Raw genomic sequence first — 22,070 nt, 5'->3', positions numbered from 1 at the left:
TTATATGTGCTGTTAATGCAACTGAATAAACTCTGGCACAGTGCACGCTGGAGTTTATTGCTCCTGGGTGCTATGTTCACATGTGTACCTGTGACCACAGCACGTTGAGCCAGGGCAGAAATAGTACTTGCCTATTAGGCCGCAATAATCTAATAAACACCACCATAAGTTAATGCTTGTAAACACATGTGTTAACCTAAGGTGGTGTTTTGTAGCTTATTGTGGCCTAATAGCTCCACATGTGTAGATGCTGAGACTTTACTGCTGAGCTAACAAGGCAACTCTGCAGTAAGCATTTGGTGTAGACGCGCCCACTGCGCAAGAAAGACCTTCCTCTTGTTCGTTTTAAACTTACTACCTACTTGATCATTTTGTAACCTCCTGATAAACCCGTCAACTTTCTTGTCCCCATTTAGTATTTTTGCAGACCCTCGTCATGCCCCCCCTCTTCTAAACCAAACAGACCAAGTCTCTTCAGTCTCTCTTCGTACTGCAGCCCCTCAGCACCCTCGTTGCCCTTTTCGGGACCTCCTCTAGCTCTTCCATCTCCCGGAGCTGTGGACCCTGGATTGATAAAGCCAAGTACCAAAGTAGCACGAGGCTCCTTTCCCTTTGCTTTACACGTCCTCTTTCATCGTCCCTAACCACTCGTCTGCCTGTCGCAGGTCCGGCGGCCCTCCTAGGGGACGTCCCGCTGCTATTCTGTCCTCTGTAGATACAAAACCCGGCGCCTTTTCGTCCTCTGTTTTTCTCTTGAAGAGAAAAACAGAGGACATAAAGGCATCCGGTTTCTCAAGAGAAAAACAGAGGACAAAGGCGTCGGGTTTTGCATGGATAGCGGACAAGCGGACCGCGCCCTACAACGGCCACCCTCGCCGCGGGGCTGCTCAGCTCTACAGGGCCGTGTGGAGGTTTGTTAGTTAACAACCCGGTGGGGCCTGGCCGGACGCCGCTCGGCGCTCAGCCGCACCCTAGCGCAGGGCCGGCAGGGGGCGCGCGCGGACAACGACCCAGCCGGGCGGGGCGCGGCGCGGGGCGCGGCTCATGCCCAGGCTCCTCCCGCCGCGGGGCGGCACAAGATGGCGGCGGGCGCACGCGGGGCCTGCCTGGGCCTGGGCCTGGGCCTGGGCCTGCTGTTGCTGCTGCTGCTGCTGGCGCTGTGCGGGGCGGCCGGGCCCGGGTCGCGGCCGGCTAAGAAGAAGGACGTGCGGGACTACAATGATGCAGACATGGCGCGGCTGCTGGAGCAGTGGGAGGTACAGGCCGCCCCCCCATGCAGCGGGACCGGGGCTTTTGCCCGCCGGCTGTAGCCGCAGTGTTTGCAGGGCGGGCGGCTGAAGGCCCTGAGGATGCGCCTTGCGGCGGAGCGCCAGGGGGACCGCGCTACCTGCCCGCGTTTCTCCCGCTGTTCTTCTCTTGGGCGCCTTTCCCGTCCCGTTGTCGTCTTTGGTTCTGCTTTTCCTCCTGCTTCTCCCCCCCGTTTATTTTTCTCTGTATCTTTCTTTCGCACGCTTCCCCTCGTCCGTTCTCCTGGCTCGGAGCCAGTGGGTTTTGCTGCTGCCATCGTGACCCGTCTATCCTTCCTTTCCTCTACTTTTCAATGGTCCATCTGCAACTGAGGTTTTTCCAAAACGTCGTGTTCGAGGATTTGAAACTGGCCGGAGTGAAAGATGCGTTGTTCTCGTGCACCCGGTTGCGTTGGGCGCTGAACCGCTGCGTAGGGAACTGGCTTCATGTTCACGTGTTACAAGGATTTTGCAGGGGAGGAGAAAAGCCCCCCTCCCCCCCCTTTGCTGCATGGAGGGTTTTCTGCTTGGCGTCCCTTACACGAGTGGTTCTCAACCTGTTCAGCTTTGTGGCGCCCCTCCCTAACTTCTGTGGATTGAGTGGCTTTCCATTTCAAAACAAATTTATTAATTAATTGTAGGGCCTCCCTGTTTGCAGAGGTGGCAGGCAGCTGGAGCGGGGGAGCAGCTAGGCAGGGAGAGTCTGAGCCTCCCTTTATCTGCTTATGTCCTTGCACCTGAAGCTCGAGCATGCTTTTATTTGCTTATCCCATACTTCTTTTGAACTCCCCAGACACTTGTGTTTGGTCTAGACCATTGATATTTTTCAGCCAGGTCGCCAGGGCACCTGGGGTGCCACCATATCCTTTGAAAGATGCTGCCAGGTAAGAGGAGGTAAGCAGATAAATTAAGCAGGTAAGTTCAGGTGCTCAGTCTTTCCACCCCTGCTGTCTGCTCCTTCTGCAAGGAGGTAAGCACTGTAATATATAAATTAGTTTCTGAAATTGGTGCTATTCAGTTCACAGAAGTTTTGGAGAGTGCCATGAGTCCACTGAGGGGTACGTCAGGTCCAAAAAGGTTGAGCAACACTGGTCTACACCAAATGCCTTGTCTATTGCAAAAAACAAGCATTGTTAGAGAAAAGATTAATAAGGGTTAAACCTTAGCTTTACCCTTGGTTTGAAGTGTTCAACATGACCAGTTAATATTTCATTTTTGTGAGCTTTTAAGTTTGTCTATACCTGTGATAACTAACAGGAAGCATTGGAAAGCAGGAGTCTGTAGTGGCTGGCCCCATACACTTTGGAAAGCTAAAGAACCTGGAGGACTTCATGTGTGCATTCACCATGAAGCCACCTCATGGATCTGTACCTGTGTAGATCCTCAGCGATTTAGAGGGCTTTAAATATATATAGGAAATATATCCAATATATTGGATCAGTGTAGCCAACAATAACATGATACATGCCATGTGCCTGTTCGCAGCTGCAGCATGTATATGGCCAGGAATGCATCCTGACAGCTTGGAGAAGAGGGGGAAGGGGTATGGGTAGGGGCAGATCAAGTTGTGGGAGGTAGTGGGGCAGGGGCAGGTTGAATGCGACACCAGGAGCGGGATGAAGCTGCGAGTAGCTGGTGCAGGGGGTGGGGAAGGGGCACAGCTCCCAGTGAGGCTGGAGCTAGGGACTATGCTAGCCTCTTCCCAGTGGGCAGGGGCTGGGCTGGTGCTGGGCTCCAAGCAAGTGGGAGTGGGGTGGGTGGCTGCGGTGCTGGGAGGGGTGCCTATGTGGTGGGCTGTAGCCACCCCAAAATTCCCCATGGCCACCCTTCCCAGCACTGTTGTTGCCCACCTCAGTCCCAGCCCTGGCCCAGCCTCCCCACCTGGAAGACTCTGGGCCCCAAGCTTGCAGCAGGTGGCCTGCCCTTGCCTTGTGCACAAATCTGGGAGGGCACATGATGCCCCTGGGCCTCCTTTAGGGATGCAAACAGTGCAGCAGCAGGGAGCTGCCCCCAACCCCTTCCTCCACACACCCCCCCCCCCCCAAACTAGCTGCTTGTGGCTTCATCCTACTCCCAGAGTTGCATTCATCTTTGTCCCTGCACCCGTACTTTAAAGGTTGTCATTGATGATGACTTTCCCTCTGAAATGTAGCAGGCAAGTCTCATCCTGGTCTGCAGTGCACTCGGGCCTTACTCTGTGACTTAAAGCAGTGGTTCTCAACCTTTTTTAGATCAAGGCACCTCTCAGAAAATGCCATCTATTAGCTTTCACTCACTTTTTACAGAAAGGTAATAGGGAAGGGGTTTTTTTGTTGCAAAGAGCATGGAGCACAACAACTAGGAATGTTTTGGATGCTGTGCATTCCTACTGAAAATCTGTGGGTTTATCTTGTGAATTGTGTGCAAAGATTTGCACACACAACAGTGCTAATATTATGTTGCACTCTTAAAAGGATCCTGTGGCACCTTGACTGAGAATCACTTAAAGGAGCAGCCCCGAAAAGCGTGCAATGGAATGGAGCCCAGAATCTATCCCAGAATTCTTTCCAAGGCTAAATTCATATTCTTTAAAACAGTTCATTGTTATTGCACTCATTTTAAACATCAGAGTTGCCCATACTTGACTGAGCCAAAAGAATAATTACCAGTGTCCCTGGCTAACTTTGCATTATCTATTTTCTGTAGAAATACAGTATGCGAGAATCAGTAATGGAGAGCCTGGTCTGTGATGCGAGTCCCTGTGAGGGTCAGGAAGTAGTCTTGTTTGAGCCATTTAATGCTTTCTCTGTGGATTTAATTTTCATGCATGTCTGGTGGACTCATTCATTCATGTCAAACAAAATTCAGTTGCTGCTTTTCCTTTCACTTATTTTGTCTGCATTACAAACCATGTTTTAAGTAGTTTTATCATATGTCTGTTACAAGGCTTTCTGAGAAGTCTTCAAGTGATGATGTGCCATATAGAGAAGCTTTCAATCACTCCTTGTGTCTGTACTTAAAGCAGTAAGGCTGTGTGAACACTTAAACCGAGGCCAGCAAAGTCTGGCCTGCGGGCCAGATGCAGCCAGCAGTGGACTCCATTTCCCAGCAGCCCCTGCCTATGTGGCTGGAGCCGGTTTCCGTGGAGACCCAAGCAGCAGGGCTGGGTTTCCATGGAGACCAGTCCCAGCAGTGCGGGGAACTGCTCCAGGGCCGGTCTGGGATCTTGCAGTGGCGACAGAGCTACAGTCTGCAGCGTGCATGGTCCAGGGAAGAGGCATGGAGGCAGCAGGTCACAGCTGTGCCTCAGCTCCTTGCTGTGGTGACAGCATGGTCTGGAGCTAGGGCAGGGCCACGATCTACAGCCTGCTTGGTCTGGTCAGGGGCATGCCGGCAGTGGGTCATGGGTCTACCCCGGCTCCTTGCGGCAGTGACAGTATGGGCTGGAGCCAGGGCAGTGCTGCGATCTGCTGCCTGCATGCCCCTGCCCGGACCGTGCAGGCTGAAGATTGTGGCTTTACCCAGTCTCTGGACCACCCTGTCACCACTGCAAGATCCCAGCCTAGCCCCAGAGCAGCTGCCCACTATGCCGTGTGCCTTGCCTGCACTGCTGGGGCTGATCTCCATGGGAACCTGGGCCCCACCAGCTCCTGCTGGGGTCTTCATGGAAACTGGCCCCAGCCACGTGGGCAGTGGCTCCTGGGAAATGGAGTCCAGCCACCAGCTGGATCCACCATTTTGCCCACCCCAGCTTACACTTTTTCTCAACCGTTCATATTAATAATGTCTGTTGTTACTAATGCCATCAATGGTTTGTGTGCTACAATAGGATTAAATTAAAATTCTCCCTAGCTTCCCATTTCAAATGTGCAAAATAGGCTACATTTCTGCTGATCAAACTAAATTTAAAATAGTATCAAATGTGCTTTTATTTCTTGTTCAGCAACATAATGCTTTACATTTTCACAGTGCTTTACAAATGTGACCTTTCTCAGCATTCCCACAAAGAAAGTGGTGGTCCGTTTCTTCAGATGAAGGACAGAGAGCATGGAAAAGAATGGAATGGAATATTAAACTGATCTTTATCGGGGCCTCACTTCTAAATCACTTTAAAAGCACATATATATAACTTCAGTGAGTCAGTAGCAGAGCTGGGATTATGGCTGGAATTTCTGGCTGTGCTCAATCAGAAAACAGCTTTTCCACATAAACATAAATGTGTCTAGCTCAGAAGTTTTATGCAAAACAAGCGAATAAGAAAAGGCTTAAAATAAAAGCTCTTTATGAAGGAACACTGATCCTTCAAAGTGAAAAATTGCAGCAGGGTTTTGTCAAAGCAAACAAAATGAAAATGAAATTAATCAGAAAGCAAACAAGTACGACCTGTTTGAGAGGGGAAGCCAGCTCATCCTACATGACCCTTTTCAAGGATAAGGCAGGGTGTCACCTTAGAGAATCTGAATAATTAGGCTGTCACTTCTGAAAGGTTATGCTTTACTGAAGCAGTTAGGCTCCAAGGTGCTGCTCTGCCTTGCTTCAGAGTAACACAGCAAACTAACCTTCTTTCAAGGATAAGTCACTCACCAATATAATGTAATACCAGTCCCAGTTTGTTTGTCGCTTACATTGTAACACCATTGGTTATCTATTTATCAGTTAAATGCAGGCACTGCTTGAATGCATAGCATCTTTTAGCTTTACTGTCTGTCTTTAACTTACAGTTTGTACAGAAATAACCAGACTATAACTCCATTTTGTAACTAATTCTAATTCTTTAACTGCACCAGAAGCAGTAAGGGGGGAAATAAATATTAGAGGACTGCTATTGCAATCTTTGAAAACAAAGGAAGCCACCCAGTTTCAGGGCTGACAGAACTATGTGTCAGTTACCTCTGGTTCAGATATGTACATGTTGGCTAGGTGCAGACATTTAAATAGCTCTAGGTGGAATGGTTCTGAGTTGCACGGTTTTCTGGAAGCGGCACAGATTTGGATTGGTAGCAAAGGGAACACATTCTCCCTTTGGTAGGGGTGCCCTTCTTACACTGGGTTCTGCCACTTTCAAACCAGTCTGTGCGCGCCAAACTTCTCTTATGGGTAGAGACTGATCACTTGTACTTGTAAAAGTGTAATGTCTGTGCCTGGCCTGGGTAAGTGTATATTCTTTTTTTAATTATTCCTGAGGCTTGTGCACTTATATGGAATTAAGCATGTACATTTTTGTTGAGCATATTAAATCAAATGAAATGTAGAATATCCACCTAATTCCTCCTTTCAGTGGGCTATGCTGTTTGTTCTTGGGGAGCATGCCCATGTACGTTTTTCCATCTTCATTTTTCACTTTGTGAACAAACTACTCCCCTGAGAAATGCTGAGAATTGTGATTGCTTTCTATAGAAGCTCACTCTCCATTTTGAGAAAAAGTTCTCTCCTTTTTAAATTCAGTGGACTATAACCAGGTTCACTTTGGCAGCACTTACAGCTGGAGTGGTAGAGAAAAGATTAGCATAGTCCCTTGTGCGCTTACATATTTGTGAAGCACTCATCCTTGTGGGAATTGTCTCCATGGGTTGCACGTGTATGCCCTCTGCCCTCTTCTTTACCCAGTCCATTTATGTTAGACTTACAGAGTAGCAAATACCTTTCAAGCTAGATTGTTATTTCTCAGTATTATAGAATGTCAGCCTAATTAGTAGAAAATTAGGGTTTTGTTTTTTGGGGGGTTTTTAAAAGGGGTTGTTTTTTTTTATTGATTTGAGTTTTTAGAGTTCACATCCTTAAGTTTTTCTCTGCAAGCAAGCTAGAACTTTACTTGAAAAGGAAAGAAAAGAAAGCAAGCTAAGATTCCCTGGTAATTGCATGACTCTAGGAGCTAAGGCTTCATTTAAAAAGTCTAGTATTGCACGATTTATCAACACTGCTTTTGTTCAAGGTGTATTGACACATTCTGTTTTTTTTTTCATGACTTGTATAAACAAGTAAAGTATTTCTATCATATAGATTTGGCACTAAGACTAATGTTTCCTATATAGTATGCAGTAAATGGACCAGAAGTTTGTAGTTGTAGCCTTTCACCCCCTCCAGGTCAATGGGATTTCAGAGGCATGAATATGTGCAAAATTTTGACCGAGCTATGTTTTGGGTAAGGGGATGGAAGAGAGAAATAGTAACAAAATGTAAGTTAACATTGCCTAAGAGTTCGTTCTGGCTCATAGTTAAGACTTCATAATACACAATTAGCTATTTTTCTTTGTTTTGGAATCTACTGTTAAATCAAGCATAAGGTCTTCTGCATCACAAACAATGTGTTAATAGTCTCTTAACTAATGTGTCACTTTTTTATATACTAACCCCCACCCCATCAAATTGAAGACTAGTCTTTTGAAACTTGCCACTGTTTAATGTGTCATCTTTTTTTTTTTTTAAGCATCTGTTCTTATTTAAAAACAGAAAGATGATGACATTGAAGAGGGGGATCTCCCTGAACACAGAAGGCCCCCGGCACCAGTTGATTTTTCAAAAATTGATCCAGGCAAGCCTGAGAGCATCCTGAAGCTGACCAAGAAGGGGAAGACTCTTATGATGTTTGTGACTGTGTCGGGAAACCCCACTGAAAAGGAGACAGAGGAACTGACTAGCTTATGGCAGGGCAGTCTCTTTAATGCAAACTATGATGTGCAAAGGTAAGCAGTTATATACAGTGAGAAATTCTTGTTGCTGGGGCAGAACCTCATATTTCTTTTTCTTTCTTTAAAATCATTGTTTTTTTCATGTCCTAAATGGCTGCACTTTAACCTGTTTAACTTCCTTTAGGCCACTCTGGGAGTATTGTGGTCAGGTATATATAAAGCTCTGGAATACATTTCAACTATCCATCTTTTGAACTGTCAGCATTTACCATTATATGCTTCCAGCTGGAAGTCTCGGTTGCCGCAGTAAGACTTGTTTTGTTGTTGTTGTTGTTGTTCCTTTTACTGAAACCACTCTTAGAGATTGCCATCTTGAAATGGAACGATACTAAATTCTGTGCTCTTGGGAGAAGACTGAGAGGTTTCAGGTAGGCCTGTGCGAAGCAGCTAGTACTTGATTTGGATTTGGATGATTCGGGGGTTGGGAGGCAGTGATTTTTATTTGGTGATTTGAATCACTGTCCCAAATCAGTTCAGCCAAATCTGATTTCAGAGCTTCAGCCACCACCAAATCTCTGAATCAGACAGGCCCCATTCCCTGCCAGCCCCATCAATGGCTGCCCTACCCAGCCCCAGCCTACCGGCTTTTTTTTTTTTTTTTTTTTTTTAAAAGGACCCACATTCACCAGCTGGTCCCCTTCCCTCCACTGGCCCCACTTGCTGGCATGGAGTCCGCCCTGCTGCAGTGGGCAGGGACTGCCCCAAATCTCCAAATCTTTTCCAAATAGATTTGGACCTTTTTTTATTGGTCTCCTGAGTCAGTTCAGCTGTGGAATTGAGCCAAATCTCCTCTGAATCGAATCAGCACTTGTAGCTTTGCACAGCCCTAGTTTCAGACTCAGAATCCTGTTGTATTAATCTTTCCCCAAGTAAAGGTACGCTGTTTCTCTCTCTGAAAGGGATTTAATATATGTTCACAGTAATAATATTTATTAATCACTTAGTGGCATCTTACTTTGATATTGTGTGTGTGTGTGTGTAATTATCAGTCAAATTTTTGAAATACAGGCAAACAGGCCTCTTTGTGGATTGCTTGATGGTATCAAGCTTCAGCTCAATTACAACACCTAGATTACTGCCAAAAGCTAACTTAATGTCCTAGTCCAGTGTAGTTACTTGGAAACTTTTTTGAGTTTTTACTCTACAAGTTTCTCTTTGCCTTGTGTTTATGTATTTTAACCATTATTTGAAACATCTTTCTGCTTCGTATGGTACTGGCACTTTACCAGTATCAGCAGTTAATTCCCTGAAGATACTAGTAAGAAACTGTACCTCCTTAAATATGTGTACCTTTGTGTTCCTAAACGTACACCCTGCTCTGGAAACTCCTCTGAATGAGGCTTAATGTTTAAGCCCTTGAAAGGCTATATGCTAATTGATGGTGTTTTCTCATTTAGGTTTATTGTAGGTGCAAACCGTGCCATTTTTATGCTACGTGATGGGAGCTATGCCTGGGAGATCAAAGACTTTCTGGTGAATCAGGAGAGATGTGCAGATGTAACTGTTGAAGGGCAGATTTACCCTGGTAAAGGAGCAGAAGAAAGTGAAAAAGTAAAAAACAAAACCAAACCTGAAAAAACTAAAAAGAAAAAAGATGCTGAGAAGAAATCTAAACCCCTTGAAGATAACCAAGCTAGCAAAGAGAGAGAAGAGCTATGACAACCACATTAACCAGACTGAGTACAGTAAACAGAATCAGCAGTTCTGCTGCTCATGATGGTGAAACCTGTCTAAGTTTCCCACCTCACTTGTACAAGTCTTGGCTATTTTGGGGGGGTGGGGAAGAAGGCAAGAAGGATTTCTTGGTTCAAGAGACTCTTTATGTTTAAATACACAAGTGTACTTTTTAATGTTTAGCATTTCAGTAACAGCAAAGTAAATGTTTAATATGTGGGGATTGACTACTTTAGGTTGCAGCTTTTTTTGTTACATTTACTTAACCAGTTTAAAGTTAAAATAGGTTCTTTTGTGTCTAATGTTATTAACTTTGCTAATATGGCAAGAAGGGAAAAAGAAAATCTTTAAAGTAGACCAAAGTTAATATGTAGTAGTGACAGGCCATTTTGTGTAGGCAAGTCAATTATTCACATAGTCACAACTCAGAATACAAACTGCTCACTGAGCAATATTTTTCCACAATTTCTGTGAATAACATCCTACTTGTGGGCACTTTGATCACTATAACAGTACCAATGAGCCTTGAAAGCATAGCTTCCAAATATCATAGCTAATGTTGAAACAGGTGCCTGGGAGACATAATGCAAGATAAATACAAAGACCATGTTAAATATTTGTACTCTAAATCAGTGAAAGAGAGAAGATTTTCTATCCATTTGTCATGATAGTGGGATTAATGGATTTGGATCAACAATCTAAACGTGATGTTAGTGAAATTAAATTAAGACTTGGGTCTCCTATTCTGTCTAACTCACTCCCTTCTGCCTAGGTACTGTGCCATATATTATGTGCATTTATTTTCTGAAATTCAGTATGCTGAAACAAAAGCAGGAGGGTCAGTTTAAATACCAGTGGCCTGATTTAATTTGGGGTTGGTTGATTTAAGAATCAACCTCAACTCTTATATGGAGATAACTAGCCGCACATTTTAGTTTTATGTAGGGTGTGATTGTTTTGTTGGTTGTATTTATACATCCCCAATAGAAGCTGCATGCATGCAATTTCTGAGTTGGGTGGTCCCCTTAATTATTTTCTTAAGTGAATGAGAATCACCTATTTGAAGAAAAATTCTCACCAAGTAATTTGGTCTTTTTACAACAGTCAGATGCCATGAAAATTTATGTCTGGGGAGAAGCTTTGATTTCTCTTCAAAAAACTGTAATAAACAAGGGTTTCTTTTATTCTGATTGTGTCTGCATCTATGCTTGTGTTGGAAACTTGTTTTTCTTACTGCTCAAATATGTTGAAGACTGAGCATAAAAACTAACCTAGAAAACTTATCCATTTTAAAAGGATAAGAACAGTATTTGTTATTTGTTTGATGTCACTGGAATATTGTTATTCTCCAGGTGTTTGGAGAATTAAAAGGTACTAACTTGAACCGTAATTGTTGATTTCATCTTTTGATGTTGAAATACTTCAGAAATGGTTAATTTTGTTGTTTTACTAACTGAATGCTTGTTCCTGAAAAAGACATTTACAAAACTTGTACAGAACTTTCTGTTTTAGTATAATTTCTTTCTTTTAAAAATGTGCACAATGTTAATTTAACAGACTAATGTTTTGGAAACAGGATAACCCTGTCTGTGGTCCAGAATTATTTACGAGTAAAGATTAACTGATTCTGATGAAATCTGAAGGTGATAATTTCTTCCTGTTTCTAGGGTGTGAATTAAAGATTAAATTGTAGGGAATTGCAGTAGAATAGATTTCTGTACTATATTTCATCCTAAGCCTTTGAATGAAAAGCTGTACAGTATTTTTGTGTCAGGGTTTAATTATGTTGCTTTTCTATTCTTTTAATGGCATACATACAGAGCAGTTAAGACAACTGTACATACTTGAACTGAAGTGGTTTTCTGCTTTTATAAACTCATTGTTCTCTCATCATTGATACATCATTTGTTAGGTCCTTATTCTGTGTGGCCTTTATTGCATCTTTTCTCAGAGAAGTTCAAAAGAATAATCAAAATGAAATCCTTATACAAAAACCGCATGATAGTTTGCAAGGTAAACCGCAGATTTCTTTTTACCCAGGCCTTAAAAAAACAGTCATTTAAATGTAGCAATTTTAACATGTTTGTATGATCTCTGATGAGATTACGGTGTGTTTCTGTTGTATAATATGCAGTGAAGGGATGCTGAAACATTGTTCAGTTTGACACAAGTCTGTGTCATGATACAGTTTAAAGGCAGGAATATGAAACCTGGAAATTATTATAGATACCGTACAAGCAACTAAGTTGTATCCGGGGAACAAGTATGTAAAATTAAAATTGTCAGGATACAGCTTACAAAACCAGCATGGGACTAATGTTTTAAAGTGCCAGTGTAAAAAATGAAGTGAGTGTAAACGTATCTAGACAGGCAAGTTAGAGCCTGATTCTTTAATAGTGCTGAATGTGCATAATTTTCCTTGCAGTCAAAGCCAGTCTGCCTAATTGCAAAAAAACAGTTTTATTTTAAAGCTGAGCTAGCTCGTGTGATCTGATTTTTTTTTGGGGTATGATTTTTTTATAAGTGCCAACTGGTGCTTCAGATTGTTACCTGTTCCAGCATTCTTTTAATCACCTTTTTTCCTAGTTTAGGGAGACTTTAATAGGCATATAGGTGACAATCAGCTGTTTTCAGTCTGAATTCATAATAACACTTGCAGATATTTGCATTCAGCTAGGTTCTTCATCTTCTATAAACTCATTTTCTGTATTCTCATCCACCCGCAGCATAGAAGGCAAGGCCTAGAATTAGCAGGACAATAAATAAAAAGGACTCCTGGGTCATTAGGGTCATTCTCCTGAATACAGGGTTATAGATTGTAGCTGTGTTGGTCTTAAGACATAGGCAGACAAGGTTCTTTGGGTAAACCTGGTATCTTTTATTAGACCAACTGAAATGGTTGTAAAAATTCTTTTTTGCAAGCTTTTGGGTACCAACATCCTTTGTCAGGCTGAGGAAGCATCTGCAGTTGGTCTGTGCTCTTCCTGGATGGAAGTTAGATGGAAGTCTGTAATCTTGCATCCAGGAAGACCACAGACCAACTGCAGATGCTGCTCCAGCCTGACAATGGATGTTGATACCTCAAAGCTTGCAGAGAAGAATTTTTCCAACTATTTTAGTTGGTCTAAAAACAGATATCAGATATGACACTTATTGCACTGTTCATGATCTCCCTCTTGGATTTGTTATGCTCTTTATGAACACACCATTGCCTGGAAAAAATCTTTTAGGACAAGTGGATGATGCATGGTAACTCCTAGATCTGTAACCTTTTTTTCAAATCTTATTTTCTTGGCTATCAAGCAGAGATAGATGAAAACTTAGTCTACTCCCAGGAGAGCAAATGTTTGCTCCTTTTTTATCCCTGTCTTCTGAACAGTTAACACCCTGCAGTAATGCCACTACAAATAGATTTATTTGGGGTAAATTGATTCTTATGCATGGCAAACAAAACTAAATTTACAAACACCTAAATGGTGCGACTAAACTGGCAGATCAGTATCTTTTTAATCCAGTGTATTTAGTCAGGCAGACTGGCTAACTTTGGGCTGATGCTGCATGATGATTAGTAACAGAACTTTACTAACTACATTGGTAAGTATTAATTCTATAGTGATTTTACATATACAGCAAACAGGAATGAAGCTGGGGTTTTTTTGTTTGTTTTTTTCAATCTATTTTAGGAATGAATGCTTTGTCTGTTTTATTGAGCATCGTGATTATTGTGATCTTTCCTGGTTATGCCTGGTTACTCCAGTACCATGACAGTTTCCATTGGAGAGGCCTTCACTAAATTTTTATTGATTTTTGGTGCAAGCTTGGTCGTTTTATTTCAATTGGAGCAGAGTTGGGGCCCAGAGCTTGACATAAGAAGTGCTACATGCAGCAACTGAATGAATGCTAGTGCCTGAAGTGGCAGTGAAAGACCTGAACATTATGCCAGAACTACATTAACTGAGGAGGTATAGGTTAACTACTATTATCTAGACAAATAGTTTTGGAATGATCAATAGTATTAGCCAGGGCAGCTATGTTATATATATATTAGTCGTTATATGACAAATGTTTAATCACTTTGCTAACATTTGCTGAAAGATAGTCCTGCTGACTTTTTTTTTTTCTTTTTGTCTGATAAGCAGTACTTCTCTTCTAGAAACCATTTGCAGACAGGGAAGATAGTGTCTCCCTTTTTTTTTTTTTTTCAGTAATGTCTGTTTAGCTGGAAGAGTCTCTGTAAAAGCACTTTAAAGTACCATTTTTATTAGCTACATATGAAACATCTCAAATTGAGCCAGTAGACTTTCTGATTTTAGTATAAGCTTGTCTCCCTTCCAAAAAGTTGTTTTCACTTCAAGAAAGTTTTCCTCCATCTATCATGGAGAGAAAAAAAAATCCAACTTGTAGTTTCTTTTATTAAAATGAAATCTAATTAAAGTCTAAAAAACACCAATGTTGTTTATAAACTAACTTGCTTAAAGTCGGGCTTTGGCTATAATATTATAATCTTGTCTGTTTTAAATGTTTTGTTCTCTGTTTTATTAGCTTCCTTCTTCCCCAAAAAGTCAGCAAGTTCCGGGGAAAGACAGCTAGCGGTTAAAGTGCAGGGGTGGAGAGTAGGAGATCTGAAGTTCTCAATTTCCATTGATTTTGGGCGTCTGTGCTGACGCACATGACCCAGTTGTCAGAAGTACCAAGCACCCAAAATTCCTTAAAGTCATGAGAAATGTAGGTGTCCAACACCTTTTGAAAATTAGACCCAAATAGTGTAATTGGGGACTGTCCAGTTGACATATGCTTACTTATTGGGAATATCCTTTATCTCCTGTATCAGTTTTCTTACCTATTTAAAGAATAACAGTTCTTACCTCCTTCAGAAGAGTCCTGTGCATCATGAAGTGCTTTGCTTTAGAAATGCAGTGATCAGTACATGGGCTAAAAGTAATAAGACAAGTGCTTTACAAAACAATCTTCGTTGTATCCTGCTTAATCTTTTTTTTTTTTAATTTGGTACTCGCCACACATCATTGTAATGATGTAACCCTTGTCCCTCCTACTAGTTATATTAAGATTATAGTACTGATGTGGTCAAAAGACAACGCTCAAATCCTGCTTTGTGTCGATCCTATGTGATTTGTCCAATTCACAGGTGATAGAACCTGACAGTATCCAAGTATATAAATTGAGAGCAAACTAAATCAGAAGAGTTGCACCAGTGTGAAACTGGAAGCAGGCCAATGACCCACTGCTGATTTATTCCAGCATGTATCTACATTCTGTTAGTTGTTTCTTAATAACAAGTGATGTACTAAGATACAGCAACTCCATTATCGGTTGGTGGCTTTTGCCTGTCTGTCTTCAAAGCTGGTGACCTAACAGCACTGATGCTTAGCAGATACTTTATGCAGTACGTATTTGGCATTGGATGCTTCTGCTCCCTGCAGCCTGATCAGTAGTTGGTGAAGTACAGCTCCTTTCTTACTTAACTTTTACAGCCGCTATTGATGAATTGGCTAAGCTCACTATCTGAAATGTTAGCTAGAGCTAAATATAGCATGTGAGTCATGATGTTGTATTAAGGGGAATGTAGTTACTGCCAACTGCATATTAGATTTAATGTAGCAAGATTTGTGATGTTCAACCTGATTTATATTTTTCTTAAGACCATTCAACATTAGTTTATACTTCAGTACTATGACAAGGTTAAAGACCAGCAGTTGCATGCATGTCTATACTTGGACTCCTGAATCCGTCTTAAAGTTCCTAAACAAAAGTAACCTGTTTTTTAACTGTATGGAAATACTTCCTGCTTGAGAAATACAATGCACTTCTTATTTATAGCTGTGGGATTTATGGGTATCTAACTTACCTGAATATCTTTATATGATACAGTCTTGTTGGAAAACATTAGCACCCATTTGTAAATTAAGATGCTTGATTTTTGTCTTTTGCATACAAGCCACAGCAGCTCTTCTCAAAAGGCAAGACAAAAAGAATGAGTTGTGGAGATACTTTTTTTTCTCTCTGATACAATGGTATGAATCCAGCAAACTGACTTTAACTATCCAGAGTAACAGGAATTGATTGTATGACATTACAGATTGTAAATGGGAACTAATAACGGGCAGCACAGAATTGTCTCCCAATCTACTGGAACTCAGTGTGATGCAACTCTTTTGTGCTTCCAGTTATGCCAGAGGCAGTCCACCTAACCTAGACTTAATCGTGCATGTCTGTGGCACCTGACAATAGCAGCATCTCCCTCTTTTCTTTCTCTCTCTTTTTTTTAAAGGACCTACTTGCTTTTTTCCTAGATATTTCTTGTTTACCCTAAGCAGCAGCAGCAGATTGACCTGGATCTGAATATCAAATGTTCAAGTTATTTGGTCCTTGAGGGTAGAGTAATAATCCTCTTACTGGTGTTTGCACCTGACATAGAGGAGTGAATTTAATTGTTCTATGGCAGCATATTAGGAGTGCAAAAACCAGAAACATGCATTCTAGTCCTGTGGGCACAATACTAAAATCTCTTTTAGTGGGCTGGTTGAGCTAGCAGCTATATACCCACTAACTTAAGTTACCGGTGAAGCTACTTCTGGGAATGTGCAGTTGACAAGAGCATCAGATTCATGGGTGGGATTAGTAGTGAAAATGACAAAACCAGCTAACCACCAAATAGTTGGGGCATTTAACATGGCATAATCCATGCTTTTATCATTGAAAGCTATGGGGATGACACACGTCAATATAAATGTCCAGTATAAATGGTTGCCTAGTTCCACCATGGACCTCTAAAGTGATTTTACTTTGTACCTCTGCCCTCTAACAAGTAGGAGAGAACAGACTCTAGTATGTAAATCAATCATCGGTGCCTTTTAATATAACCAATGGAAAAATACTTGCTGTTCTGAAGGTTAGTTGGTGGTACCTATTAAAAAGTGTAGCTGTGTCTCCTAGCAGAACATTAGCCAAGGGCTCAGCAGGTCTGCTTGTGTGTAGAAGAAGCGAGTAGTGAGGAACATGTCTGGTCAAGCCATGCATCCATTTGTAATGAAAAATAGCCAGTATTGTACGTGTCTGACCTTTGCTATAACTTCTGTAAAACCCTGTTCACAATGAGACAGCCTGAGTTTCCTCGGGTAACTGAATTCCTCTGGAGGTTAGGTGGGTGAGCGTGGGATTTATATGGAGAAAAGTGATCATAGGTTAGCTCACGCAGAGTCAAGAAATGCAAGGCAAAGCATATTTCATAGTTTGTTGATACTGGCACTTGCCATTTAGGGTCACAGTGAGGAAGTGCTGTATCAGGCCGGGCCAAAGGTCCATGTAGCCCAATATCCTGTCTCCAAGAGTGGAAAGTAGCAAATGCTTTGCAAGAAAAAGTATACAAAATAGCATGTGTTGCAAGATCCATCCCTTGTCATACCCTCTCAGATACCAGCAGTCCTGGACTTAAAGATGTCCTGGACCTACAGGTACCCTGCTTATAATTTGCTTATAATAGCCCCTCTCCTCCCTAGATCCATTTCTCTTCCCTAAATTTAGTCAATCCTTTTTTTTTTTTTTTAGCCCTATTATAGTAATTGCTCGTATCATTTTTACTATCTTCTGTGCAATTCTATTAAAATTAAAAAGTCATTCCTTATGTCCTCATTTTAAAAAGCTGTCAGCATACGACCACCTGCACAGGATGGAAGTTTACTGTATTGTGTGCTTTTCAAACACCCCACACATTTGTATATGTATATTAGGACTATTTGTTCTTACGTGGATAATATAACAGCTATGTTCAGCTGCCCTCAGCACTACATCTATGCTGAGTTGGCCATTTTCTTTTAGGGGTTGCGGTAAAGGGGGGCCAGATATTCTGTGACATGGGCATGATTGCATTGTTGTATAGAGCTGTACTTGAAAGAAGACTACGGTAGAGTTAGCCGGGAGCTTAAGGTAGAAATTTAGGGACCTAGTGATGGTACCTGCAGGGTTAGGCAGCAGCTTGGTGAGCATTTTGGGAATGTACATTTTTCACCTATTATTACTCCTTCCATGGATCTCGCCTTGTATATAATTAAGAGTACAGAAACCTGAACTCCATCTAGGAGCATTATTGGGTAATCTAGGTTGAGCCATCCACCTACTCAAATAACTGCACCCATCCTAGCTTGGAGTGCATCTGGGTTTGGCTAGAAATAAATATAAAAGTCACTGTAAGATGTTAGTATATTAAACTGCTTCAGTTTTACCTAATGCAATGAAAAAAATCTGCTTTCATATGGCTGACTTGGAGCAACAGTTAGAAGTCCAGTTTAAGGTTAGTCTAATGCTCTTGAAGAAAGGGAGTGTATCCCTGCAAGGTCATCCTCAAATTTGCATAGAGGGCAGAGTATTGTTATGCGGTCCATAGTTTGATAAGAATTGCCAGAGTCGCGTTTTGCAGAACTCCTAATACACCATTTGCGCATCAAGTGACTGCAGCGTTCGTGCCTGGTTCAGATCCGATTTAGAGCCTTACATGTTTTTTGCATGTCTTAAGGTTGTCCTGAAAGCCAGCCTGAGGGCAAACACTTGGTCACAGCAGCTTTGGTATGACATAGAACTGGCTTGTTCTCAGGGATAGATGGCTTGGCAATCCATCCTTTGGAGGATGAGCCACTCCAAGAGTTTGCAAGTTGTACAAAACAGTGATATTGACCTGTAGCTCCCAGGATCACTGGCTGGTCTCCCCAGTTTCATCATAGCAATGAAAAAAATGAAACCTGGAGATTGTTCAGGAAAGCCTCTGAATGACGCATTCGGCAGTAATCGTGACTTTTAAATGCGGGGGATGCGGCTTACTTGGATATGAGAATAGAATTGGAGGAGAGGGGGCTGGAGCAATCAACTCTTTTTCAATCAAGTGCCATAATTTTGGGTGTAAAATGGATTGTCTTTGTGTGCTGAGGTAGGCCAATCCTCCCTTGCTCTTTTTTAAGTGGCTTTCTGCAGGGTCATTTCCTATTGAATCAGCTAATTAGATTTGACTCCCCATGAAATTGCTTATGTAGTTTTCTCATCACTTCCTTGGTAGAGGACACTGAGAGCCTGGTGTGACTCCATTGATGATCACAGTGAGATGGCGGCTGAAGATCTAGTTCAACATTGTTTAAAACTGATGAGAGAGGCTTGCTCAGTCCTATTGTATTCACTTTAGCGTGCACCCATCTGTACTACAGGGTCTCGGAGCAGGAGGGGACTTGGAGTAGCATAGTCTTGTGGCTTCCATTCTCCCTTTGGTCAGCACAGGAGCTAAAACTACGGGAAAGGTGGTGTGATAGAAAAGCCCCCATGATTCAATAGTTTTTTAGTTACTGGAATGGTCTCAGGGCCCTAAGCAGCCAACACAGATGCCATTGGCTTGGCAACTTTGGTAATGATGGCACACAGTAGCTGGTACAAAAGGCAGCACAGGAAGCATGTTTTGCCAAAGGTGCTATTGGCATGAGACAATAGCAATGTAAATGCTGGTGTACTTGTGCACTGGATTCTGGATGCTTAATTGTCAGGTTTTGAACAGGTGAAACCATCACTGTTATGCAGGGTGGATTTGATTTAAATCAAGTTGATTTAAATCACTTGGCAGGAAGCCTTGATTTAATCATTGTTTTCTACAAAAAGTGTGTTCTTGTTGTTTTGATATCCTGTATTCATTTAACTTCTTGAAACTTTGCACTTCTAGAGAAAGGTAAGGACTTGACTGTGTGTACGCAAACTTGCAGAGATGCAATAGGGCTTTCCTCCAAGCTGTGCGGCACGTGTGGCTGCACAGGCACACTTGTGCCATGCTGCCAGGCATGCCTGCACACATTGCACAGCTTGGAGGGAACTCTGCTGATGGGTTGGTAATCAGGTCTGTTATCTCTCATCTCCATATACTGCTGTTAACAAGGACGTTATCTCTGAGGATGACAAACTCTTCCTATACCAAATGAAGGGCATTTGTGCCTGAAAGCCTACAAAGAACAATTTTTCCAACTATTTAGATGGTCTAATAAAATATGTCATATTTACCCAAAGAACCTTGTCTCCCTATGATCTCTGGAGACACAAATCCACAGTTTGAGAACTGAAAATAAGCATCCCAGAGATGCTTAATGGGATTTTCTAGACCAGGGGCGGGCAATTATTTTGGGCAGAGGGCCATTTACTGAGTTTTGGCAAGCCATTGAGGGCTGCATGACAGGCAGCCCAGGGCAGATTAATATTAATTTTCTAAATTATTTAGGAGCCCCGCAGGCCGGATAGAATGGCCTGGCGGGCCGCATTTTTCCCACCCCTGTTCTAAACAGCACTGAGTCCTATTGGGCAGAGTGGTTTTCTTTAATCTTTACTAGTCTATAGAGGAGCCTCTGGGAACCCCATAAGATCAGGCCCTAATATATAGTCCATAGGCCTGTCTATAAAACTTCTAAAAAAAGTTACATGAATATATTGTCTCAAATAGTCTCAATCCCTATTCCATGATCTTTGGGCTTTAACATATCTTAAAGTTAAACTATTTTTATATGTTTATTTTTGAACATCTTAACAAATAATAGAAAATATAACATTTAAAAAATCTGATTTTAAATGAACAAAATCTGATTTTTAATTAAAAAAAGAGACTTTTATTTGCCCTGCTAGTATGGGAATACAAGAAGCCATGATACAAAGCCATGCTACAAGGCCATTGTTGGCCTTTCTCCCTCCTTTAGTTGGCAGATATAACAGTCCCCATGTCCTCCCCCTATACAAACCCTTAAAGAGCAGTAGATAATCCCACTTTCTAGGGAGTATATATGTGTGGGGGAGAGGAGGCGTTTCAAGGAGAAATGCAGGCCCAGGATCCATGAACTGGCATACTTGAAACGGCTTCACCAAGTAATTGATCTTTCTCGACTAAAGCTTGCTGTAGTGTTAAATTTACAGGGTTTTACCTCTCATACATCCTCCCTTTGCTTCCTGCTTAAGTCCAAGGAGGCATCTGTCACTCAAGATAGAAGAATGAGTTTCCAAAGATGCTGCACAAACCACTGGCATCTTGCATTTGGCAGGTCGAGTATAAAGCCAGTGCAGAATGGGTGCCCTCTGCTAGACTGATGCACCCATGCATCACTTCTGGAAAAGAGCAGGCAGGGAACATGGCTCCAGCATCACATTCATTTACTTTTTTTGTCCCCCTCTTCTATCTTGTACAGATTAAGTAATAAAAGATGCCGACCTTGAGGGCAATGGACCACAGACTGACAAACCCCTGCTTGACTGCTGCCCTTGCTCCTCTTCCAGGCTTTTAGAGACATCGTTAGCATCTTCTCTTGATGCTGAAGGGAATCCCAAAGAGTCCAATGACCATTTTCTCTCTAATCTCTTAAGGAAATGTTAATGTCTATCAAAGGGTGTAACCACGCAAACCTCAGGCTAGTAATGTTTTATCGTGGCCCTTCCAAATGCTAAACCAATAAACCACTGGAGGGCAGTCGTGTATCAGGGAAGGGCTTCAGAAGACGCTTGCCACATGTCTCCTCTTGCCCGGACTGATTATCTAATTCTGCTTCTGCAATAAGCCTCTCCTGTTCACTGTAAGCCGACAGACTCATGCTTTCTGTGTGTTATTAATTGTTACAATGACAGGCAACAGAAAAAACCTGTGTTGCTTGTGGATTAACACTTTGCAGAGACACTGGCACTTCTTGCCACTTTTTCTTTGGGACCCTATACAGTGAGGGCATCTCAGAGCTGTGAGTGCTGCATGGCCAGAGTAGGTGCTGAGCATCTGCTCCACTCCCTCATGTCCTTTAAAAGCACGGCTATAATTACAAGTTAAAAGCTAATGGACTCCGGCTGATCAGCAATGCTGTGGCATTTATGGCAAAAACAGTGGTGAAACCAAGTGTGTTATTTTTGAATCGGGCCATTCACCCAGGTGCCCTCTTAGCATATCCCCACCACTGCTCCAGCCAGCGTGTAGCCCCTAAGCACGCAGTGGCAATGTTCAATTCAGGCACGAGGGAGGAGGATGTTGTGGGTGGTCTGAGGTGACGCTACTTCACTGAGAACCGTGGTATGGGCCGCCCACCCTGTTAAGTATACGTTCATGTCTGTGGGCACTGGAGCCAGCAGGGACGCAGCAATGCCAAAACTATGGAGCTACCAAAGAGTATCGTGCACTTGAGAGAAGGCCACCCAACACGTGGCACGGGCAGCCGCTGTGTGTGGCATGCAGCAGCTGGGGAAGGGGGCACGCAGCACAGCAGCAGCTTGGGTAGGGAGCCCAGGACCGCAAGCAGAGCAGAAGTGATAGGAGTGGCTGCAAGGCTCATTTGTGGCACCCCTGCAAAAAAAAAAAGTTGTCTCCTCCCTCCTGACGCACTGACACAGGTATCGGGGGTAGTGGCTGCGCCTTCACAGCTCCCGGGCCATGCACAGCCAT

General features: G+C 42.6%; 1 protein-coding gene across 1 annotated transcript; it reads left to right on the top strand.

Annotated features, from left to right (window-relative positions):
- The first annotated feature begins 1,052 nt into the window (after positions 1-1,052).
- On the top strand, positions 1,053-11,264 carry MESD (mesoderm development LRP chaperone). The gene is made up of 3 exons (XM_090029101.1): positions 1,053-1,256; positions 7,716-7,948; positions 9,352-11,264. Exons 1-3 carry the CDS (start codon positions 1,080-1,082, stop codon positions 9,611-9,613), a joined length of 672 nt encoding a protein of 223 aa, XP_089885227.1. The 5' UTR covers positions 1,053-1,079; the 3' UTR covers positions 9,614-11,264.
- The last annotated feature ends 10,806 nt before the right edge of the window (positions 11,265-22,070 follow it).

Source organism: Crocodylus siamensis, chromosome 15 (genome assembly GCF_052110815.1).
Source record: "Crocodylus siamensis isolate JL-2025a chromosome 15, ASM5211081v1, whole genome shotgun sequence".
Taxonomy (NCBI): Eukaryota; Metazoa; Chordata; order Crocodylia; family Crocodylidae; genus Crocodylus; species Crocodylus siamensis.
The sequence above is the reverse complement of the archived record's forward strand: the minus strand, read 5'-3'. Positions and strand labels throughout refer to the sequence as shown.